The 9,339-nt window shown below is 30.0% G+C and overlaps 2 protein-coding genes and 1 pseudogene across 2 annotated transcripts; all 3 read left to right on the forward strand.

Moving 5' to 3' along the window:
- The first annotated feature begins 8 nt into the window (after window positions 1-8).
- On the forward strand, window positions 9-1,571 carry LOC126903372 (uncharacterized). The gene is made up of 2 exons (XM_050681552.1): window positions 9-473; window positions 1,381-1,571. The coding sequence occupies exons 1-2, from the start codon at window positions 86-88 to the stop codon at window positions 1,440-1,442; spliced, it is 450 nt and encodes a 149-aa protein (XP_050537509.1). The 5' UTR covers window positions 9-85; the 3' UTR covers window positions 1,443-1,571.
- A 925-nt stretch (window positions 1,572-2,496) lies between these two features.
- Window positions 2,497-3,910, forward strand: LOC126902178 (uncharacterized; annotated as a pseudogene).
- Window positions 3,911-6,697: 2,787 nt separating this feature from the next.
- Window positions 6,698-8,188, forward strand: LOC126903371 (uncharacterized). Its single transcript, XM_050681551.1, has 2 exons — window positions 6,698-7,609; window positions 7,680-8,188. The coding sequence occupies exons 1-2, from the start codon at window positions 6,736-6,738 to the stop codon at window positions 7,739-7,741; spliced, it is 936 nt and encodes a 311-aa protein (XP_050537508.1). The 5' UTR covers window positions 6,698-6,735; the 3' UTR covers window positions 7,742-8,188.
- Window positions 8,189-9,339: the final 1,151 nt, after the last annotated feature.

Genomic DNA, 9,339 nt, shown 5'->3' on the forward strand with positions numbered 1-9,339 from the left:
AAAAAAAAAAAAAAAAACACATCATAGTAAAACCAATACCTTCTCAGCTTCGCATCGAAGCTAAAATAACAAAAATCATTTCATAATGAGTCCTTTGTTGGGGAGAATAGGAGATATTTTTGACAAATTAAATGAACGAACTCTATCACGTTATGATCTATCTACCTACACTTGGATACTTAAAACTATATATTCATTTTCTAATAGAATAATAGGATTTATAAATTATGAAACTGAGTTATATTGTGAATATGCATCTTATAATGAGAACTATTTATGGGATGAATGGATTCAAGAATATAATGCCATTATAAAACATGACGAAAAATTAGTATTTTTAAAGTTTTTAACCAGAAAATGTAATGATTATATCAAAACTATAATTATAGAATATTATTTTCAACTGGGATTTAAATATGATCCAATTACTGAAGAAACATTTTTACCATCACTAAATGTGTTAATTATACAAGGTATTAAAAATAAAAAAAAAAACCAACACAGGGGGGTCGCGGCACAGTGGTGACGTAGCATAGTTGAATTAAGTATAATGATATCTGATAGTGATTAAAATCACTATAAAAAAAACGCTTTGATGCAAATCATTAGAAAATTTTTGTTTTCATAATAAAGTACATTACATTAGCTTTAATTTAAGATATATATAAAAGTGTTAGACTTTCCGGATCACTTTCAAAAGTTAAGTTGAAAAAGTAATTATTTTGTGAAGAAGTTGTCATTTTGAATCTCCCCTGTAGGCAGGTAAAGAGTCAGATTTATAAAAAAAATATACCAAATGATAGTTAAAGACATCATGCATCCATAAAAAAAAGAATTATATTGATCCATACATCTTTCTAAAAGTTTCTTTCCGAAACACTTTCAAAAGTTAAGTTGAAAAAGTTCTACTTCTATATGCATTTATTAGATTTGAATCCCCTTCTTATATAGGAAAATGGTCCGATTTAAAAAAACAATATGTCGAATGAAAGATGTATAAAAATACTACTTCTCATGAAAAAATTATTGATACATACATTTTTCAAAAAATTATAGCATAATATATAATAATTAATAAAATTAAAAATGTAAAATACAAAATCGAGAATTTTCAGACAAAAATAGCATTCGGTAGTCATTTTACGGGGAACGAGGGAAATTTTTTCAATTTTTGAGGGTAATGTCTTCGATTAGATACGATTTGTGATCTTTTGACGTATCGTTGTAAGAAATCCGTTCGGTGAGAGCTGAGAAAAGTGGTAACAGACACAAAAAAAAAACACATCATAGTAAAACTAATACCTTTTCAGCTTCGCTAGAAGCTAAAATTATTAATTAAAATATCATTTCATATTCTTATAATTTTTTTTGTAAATATAGAATTGGAACTTAAAGCAATCGATGAAGAACCTACAACGCTAATTCAAATAGAAAATCATTAAATGTTGTAATAAAATTAATTTTTTTCTACATTATTGTTATATATTTGTTATACATTATTGTTAAGCATAATTTACTTTATTACTTAGTAATTTTATAAATTATTATTAAAATTAAATGTGAATTGTGTATCATACAATTATTTATTGGTTGTACACACAGAAAATATAATTATAGTATTAATATTAACAATAATAAAAATTTTAAATAGAATATTTCTGAATATCAATATGGTATACTATACTATAGAATGAACTATATAGAATATAGTGTAAATATATTGCAATTGTAGTATTTATTTAACATCAAAAGTATCATAGAAAAGATCAGTGTTTTTAAAAAGAAGTTATAGCAATTTTCAAAATCCAATAATATTTTTTGATAATGCCGTTTTTTACAGTAGCGTAATGTTAAGATATTTGTCTACATTTCTCAAATAAAGGTTATTTTTCCAATATTTGGTTAATATATAAGTTTAATTAGATTAAAATTGGGTTCTTTTGACGATTGATCATTAAAATCGTTCCAAATTGAAATTTTTATGGACAGACATAAAAAAAACGCACACCATCACAATACCTTCTTAGCTTCGTATCAAAATCTACTAAATTGAGATTATTATAAAAATTAATTATAATTCAAAAAATCCATTGTAAAATTTAGGTGAAATGCAAAATAATTTTTGTTAGAAATAATTTATTCTGTATAATGTTACTTAAAAATTTAGAATACTATAGACTGGTAGTGTACCACACAAATAGAGTCAAGAAATAACAATGGCCACCTTTTGTAAGGTATTTTAAAATAAAAATGTTTTTAGTACATTTTCTATAAAGTATAAGATGAATTAGTTGTATTATTAAATGACTGTGAGCGTTGTGAAAAAATTCCAGTTTTTTATGACGAATAGTTGTGTTATATGCACTTTGCACGTAACCCGTTCTCATTGCAGTTTTAACGGCTGCTGATTTTGTTTTTTGAACTAATATGTGGCGGTTATCGTAAGACATGTTATCTTTAACCATGGCGATCACTGTGGATGCTCATAGAAATAGGACTGTGCTCAAATGGGTAATAAACAGTGCGAATCTGGCGTGACTAAATCCAGCTGAAACGGAAAATACAATCGACAAAGGTCAGAAGAGTATTATGATATCTCGATTTCAGTTAGTGGGCGACTCGTCTGGGTCCGTCACTGGGCTTCTAGTAATGCCCAACGTAGCCGTAGGTGTTCCATTCACGTTGGGCAAAATCGAATTAATTGAAGGGGTCAACAATTAGTTCCCTCAAATTGCACCATATCCACATTGGGATGCGTACCATAGCAACCCCTTGGAATCTTTCGTCGTCAACGTGATTGGTGTGTACATGGATTTCAAGGGTGTATTATGTGCTCTGGATGTTGGTAACGTCAAGACCAAAAAGTGTCGCACGGCCCAAATTTTTTGCTACAGACGTAAAAACTAATCAGGTAAAAACAAATTTTATGTATCTATATGACGTTCCTGTTAACATTTGTATAAACTGTTCATAACTTATGTGTGTATAAAACGATATTTTATACTATAATTTATTTCTGTGGAATTATGATATGAAATTAATTCATTAGTCGTTTGGATGTAGATCATGAGGGTTGTAAGCATGGCTATCATAATGCACGAAAATTGCTATTATCAGTACATTGTAGCTTTGTACAGGAATTCAAGTGATCTTTTGGTGTTTATAAGTGACCCTGGTACTCGTGAGTACCAGAGGTCATTCTGTCAACGGATATATATCTGCCGGGTAATCGAGACATTCTATACATGTCGCCTCTCTTGTTGCTCCAAGGAATCAGACTATTACTCACTTATGGATGGAACATGTACAAAGTTCACGTATTATTGGTGGACATGACGTCAACATACGGCTGTGTTGAGTTTGGTCGGAGAAAAGCCATGTGACATGATACTCTTGGGCACAGATCGGAGTAGTGTCATGTTTTTTCGGATGGAAAACACCAACGCCGTGTGGTCATGGGATGGTAATTCAGTTCTCGATGCAGACAACTTTAAGCTAGTACACTTGGGAAGAACGTGTCGAGTACGATTAGCTGTATCCAGTTCCCGGGGTCTTATTTGGGTGATGGAAACTAATTTTATTGATCAATATGAAAGTACCGGTGATAAGATGGGCAATAACGCCAAGTTAGAGCCGCTTGAGCCTCCTCTAAGAATTCAACCCGGGCACAGGGATCGTCGATACGCATGCCGTAGTTTTTAATAGCAAATATTTTTATAAGTGTATGTGTTGCCTAATTACTCAAAAATCGGTTCAAAAATCAATAACAATTTTCTAACTAAATTTAATTGAAAGTCGAATATTGTACCACTGTCTAAATGATAATTGTCATTATGTGATATAAATTTGATATTAGCTAATTAATTATAACTGAAAGTTTTCCTGGCACAAAATTAATCAAAAGGTTAAAATTTATTTAAATTTTACAAACAACTATTTCAAAAATGAATTTTATATTAATTTTCATGATTGTCATATGTAATGGTGAACACAGATTTTTAGTAAAGTAAGTATTACTATCAGAATAGTTTTTATTTGAAGAGTAAGTTAAATATACATAATATCAATGAATAAAAAATAATTGAATATTATTTACTGTGAGAATCGATTAAATTTTGTAGTCAACATACACCCAAAGAAAAACCTCAATCAATTTTGATAGAGAAACTTTATCAAGGGTTTATGATAATGTTTTATTAATACGAACAAAATAATTATTCTTATAAATAATTATTGTTCAAGACAAGAAAAAAAATTATCATATTGATAAATATATCATAACTATTGAACCTATGATATATTTATCAAATTGAACAATGAATTTATTATATAGATCGAGGTTTTTCTCTGGGTGTATCTATTAAATCTTTTTTTTTATATTTTGATATTCACATTAAATTTTAATTTTATTCTTAATAGAACAATTTAATTAATTCATTATAACGACGATTTTGTGTAATAGTCTTCAAAATTGTACAGTGTTCAATTTTTAAAAATATTACTTGCAAACCTAACTACAGTATCTCATCGAGAGTTTATAGCTGTGCTTTCGTAGACTGTGTAAAAAGAAAAAAAAATTCTTCAACTATGTTTTCGTTATAATAAATGAAGACGGATATTTATCGATCCACTGGAAAAAATACAATATCGAAATGACTGATAGGCGATTTATGAGTGATGTTAATGGAAAACGCCGCCAATGCTTTTGTTTCGGTCGGTGAGCTTTTCGAACGAACTCGCTTTTGTATCTTGTTTTGTGTATTATTGCTTTTGTTATTGTTGTTACGGCCAATGACTGACAGTTTGCGCCGTAAACGAGGCCGCTCACGTCCGACGAATGTATTATGATGGATGGAAGTGTTTATCTTAGTGGAGTCCATTACAATACGAATGGAGATGATGTTGTGTCGGTTTTAGTCTCGCAACGATCCTATTACCGGCCGGACACGCTTAAGCTGCTCGTGTTATCGTAGCCCACCCCTCGTGAGCAATTCTCGTGCGAGTTACACGGGCTTCGTTCACGTTTACCGTGTACGTCACGTACGGCGCTCGCTGATCGTCTGCGCCTGTTTATTATATCGCCTGATACGTGCAACGGCGGCCGGTGTAGTCGATAACAACACATCGGCATTACGTAATGCTGTTCTAACGAGCATAACGATCGGGTTGACAACAGTTATGACGAGAAAACACTTGTTCACCAAGTGTTTTTTCTATCCGCGAGAATGCAAACAAATCGTCATTACCGCCGAACTCGAATTTAACAATTGTGTTGTCCCACCGCCAATATTTACCTAAGGTCCATTATAAACGCTACCGGTTGTGAACAACTGATACTACAATACAAATGTCAACTAACACATGTCGTGTTTATTATTTCCTGCATAATTTGGCTTAAATAAATATTGTAATTTACACACATCGGAACGCACTGATATTTGAACGGACTGACTTTTATTAAAAAAAAACTCCAAGGTCGAAAATAAGTTTAACGTGAAATCAGATATCATTTGTAAATCAATAAAATAATACATTTTAAAATATTTATTTATTATAATGAATTATAATTATTATTAACTTGTGCGGTCGCCATTATGGAAATAACAATTACATAACTAAACAATTAACCATAGTTGGAATCCAGCGTAGTGGATTTGAGGTGTTCTTTTAGATTAGTATTGACTGATATCTGACAGCGATCAAAATCGTGTCGTAAAACGCGCTATTCATTCATTTTAAAAAGCGTATCGTTTTATTTAAAAAAGTATACACGAAACAAGCCGTTGAAATGATCAATGGAGTATTTTCCTTGCTTTAAAATAAAAATACATTAGTATATCTAATATCTCAAAAATTTAAAATCAGTATAATAAATCGAGGTGTGCTATGGCGTAGTGAATAATTCTGTCACCGCTGTTAGCGTTGATGTTCAGCTGCGCGGCTCACTATTAGTTCCCGGATGGGTGACCATATAGGAACCTAAACGGTGACACGCACCTTGCTCCCTTACTGATCTGACACGGTCGACAGCTGGTGTAGAAAACCTGTCAAATTAATAGGATAGAAAGCCTTTGGACCAAGCTCTACTTTATAGTTGGCTTAGAAAATAATAATGAAACCTAAAACACAGTTGCCGGGGATTGACAGGCGGTCATAAAAAGTGTCTTACCACTAAGTCACCGCGCACTTGATCCAAATTCACTTCCACACAGATTGATAACATGATGTGAGGTCGACGGAATCATTGTTCCGTGTCAGTTAGTATAGCAAATTTATTTTACTAATCTATAAAAATTATTAACAAGTTAAATCAATCAAAAGTATAATTATAAAACTGTGGAATGTCAAAAAAAAAAAAAACGTATAACTTTGTTTATAGACTTAAAATACGATTTTTTTCTCATTTTTAAAACTGGTTTCAAAACCACATCAGCAGAAATTTTTCATTTGGTTCACAAACCAATGAGTATCAAAAATAGTATAAATATCATATTTTTATTTACATTTAGAATTTATTTAATTAAACTGTACGCCAATTTTTTGTGTCACATTTAAAAAGATTATGTGAAAACAATTCTATTTAAAGGTAATTATTATAATACCACATATGTTTTATCATAAATGTTAATTTTGTAGTTTTTAAATACAAAACACAATAAATACGTGTCTTTATACATTTAGTCGAATTGTATTTCGTTTAAAAAGTTTCAATCATAATAATTAATTATCTTCCATATGTTTTCATTAAAACTTGTCAAGTTTAGTGTTTTTTTATCTTATGTGATTTTATATACAAAAGCACAAAGAGCTACAAATAAACAAATAGATCAGTTAGATAAGTTATTATTGTATTCGGGATGGAAAAATTTAAATGTTGTGAAATTTGTAAAATATAATTGTAATAAATATCACCTTGAAAATCTAATTAAAACACCTACACATCGATCTCTATGTATGAAAAAGGTGCGAGCTTTGACTGTACATCTTGGATGCACATATGCTAAAGTTATAAATAATCTTTTTTCAAGTATTATTAATGGCCTATCGATTTGTACGAAAAATAAAAAAAGAATTTACATTTGTACGGAAGGATTCATAAAAATAATAACTCTATTTATTGTTCCATTAGCAACATTGATGAAAGGTGCATTGGATGCTTTAGATTCAATACATAGTTTACCATGGGCTTATTTTAAAAAAAATTACTACAATCACTACATAATGAGTCCTTTGCTGGAGAGAATAGGAGATATTCTTGACAAATTAAACGAACGAACTCTATCACGTTATGATTTATCTACCTATTATTGGGCATTTGACACTATATATTCATTTTCTAAAAGCATAATAAAAGATTTAAAAAACGAAACTGATTCATATTGTGAATTTGTACCTTATAATCAGTATTATTTATGGAATCAATGGGCTCTAGATTATAGAGCCATTTATCAACAGGGTGATAAATTAAAATTTTTTAAGTTCATCACCCGAAAATTTAAAGATTATATCAAGTCAGTAATTATAGAAAATTATTTTCAACTAGGATTTAAATTTGATCCAATTACTGAAGAAACATTTGTACCAACACCCGAGGATCTAATTATACAAGGTATTTAAAATAAAATAAATATTAATTAAAATATCATTTCATATTCTTATAATTTTTGTTATAAATATAGAATTGGAACTTAAAGCAACAGAGGAAGAACCTCCAACGCTATTAGAAATAGAAACTCATTAAATGTTGTAATAAAATACATTTTTTTCTACATTATTGTTATATAATTAATCACAATTTACTTTATTACTTAGTAATTCTATAAATTATTATTAAAATATAAACATGAATTGTATATCCTACAATTATTTTTTGGTTGTACACACAAAGAGTGTAATATAATATTGATATTAACAATTATAAAAACTCAGCACAGGGGAGTCGCGGACCAGTGGTGACAGGGTATAGTTGGGTTAACTATAATGATATCTGAATGTGATTAAAATCACTGTCATAAAAAATATATTTAACATATTAAACAACGAATAAGCAACAATCAATCGCGTTCGAACCATTGTATAAATATATTGTGTTACGACTTATAAGTGATTTTACCTTAATACAATTAATGTATCAATTATAAATAATTGTATTTCTAAATTTAAGAACCGTTATAAATATATATATTGTTCCGTAATCTTTTGTTTTCATTTCACATTACAACTACATCCACTCCAAACACGTTACCGTGTCTCATTCTAGGTGGGACACAACATGTTTAAAAAACTAAAAAAACACGCTTTTAAAGTACATCGAACTAAAAAGCTAAAAATAATTTTTAAAATAAGCTTAAAACAATAATACTAGTATTTTGCTTTTATTATTGTTTTAAAAATTATTTTTAACTTTTTAGTTCAATATACTTTAAAAGCGTGTTTTTTAAACAATATTTATTTTTAACTTTTTAGTTTCATGTTATGATAGTAGTTACTATCAATATCATGGTTGTAACGGGTAACGGGAAATCAGGGTTCGATTCCGGGGAGGGAGTCTGAGAAACGGCTACCTCATCCAAGGAAAGCAGCAGGCGCGTAAATTACCCATTCCCGGAACATGGAGGTAGTGACGGAAAATGACGATACGGGAATCATCCCCTGTAGTCGGAATGAATACACTTTATATATCTTAATGAGAATAAAGCGTGTTAATATATATTTTTAATAGTAATTAGAATATATATATATATATATATACATGTAAAGCGACTTACGTACGTAAAAGTATCATGCACGAAGTATAGCTGTGTTTTGTGGGCGGGCGGGGCGAGGGGTNTTTACAAACAACAAACATACAACATACAAGTGAAACTAATATAAGCGTGTTAAAAATTTGTGGTTTATTCTAAAAGCTACATGATCTTTTTCCTTATTTATATCCTGAATTTAAGTGTTATGATTTATAAGTTTAATATATGTGTATATAAAGGGAAATGGTGTTATTTAAAAAAAAAAAGTATGTTGAATGAAAGATGTATATAAATTAGAGCGCTGCATGGTTCGGTTTGAACCGGTCCGGACTGAACCAGACTAGACCACGGTTCGGTCCGGTTCAGTCTTCTACTTCAAATAATAAATTAGTCCGGTCCTAGTTGGTCTGTAGTTAAAAATTATCGGTCCTTTTTTTTTACGGTCCCTTAAAAAGTTCATCGGTCCAGTTCTGGTCTTTAAAAGAATTCAAGGATCCGGTCTCGGTCCATCTTCAAATTGAGATAATAGTCCACTTTTAATAGCAGTATAGTATTATAAATATATTTGTATTATTGTTTTTAGTAGAAACTCGCG

This window comes from Daktulosphaira vitifoliae, unplaced genomic scaffold, assembly GCF_025091365.1.
Source record: "Daktulosphaira vitifoliae isolate Bord-2020 unplaced genomic scaffold, ASM2509136v1 Scaffold_3, whole genome shotgun sequence".
In the NCBI taxonomy this organism is placed as follows: Eukaryota; Metazoa; Arthropoda; class Insecta; order Hemiptera; family Phylloxeridae; genus Daktulosphaira; species Daktulosphaira vitifoliae.

Excerpts from the sequence above, each read along its gene's own strand:
- LOC126903372 (XM_050681552.1), top strand. The coding sequence starts at position 86 with ATGAGTCCTTTGTTGGGGAGAATAGGAGATATTTTTGACAAATTAAAT. Across the intron at positions 474-1,380 it reads AAATGTGTTAATTATACAAG|AATTGGAACTTAAAGCAATC; the intron begins GTATTAAAAATA and ends TTGTAAATATAG.
- LOC126903371 (XM_050681551.1), top strand. The coding sequence starts at position 6,736 with ATGTTTTCATTAAAACTTGTCAAGTTTAGTGTTTTTTTATCTTATGTG. Across the intron at positions 7,610-7,679 it reads CGAGGATCTAATTATACAAG|AATTGGAACTTAAAGCAACA; the intron begins GTATTTAAAATA and ends TTATAAATATAG.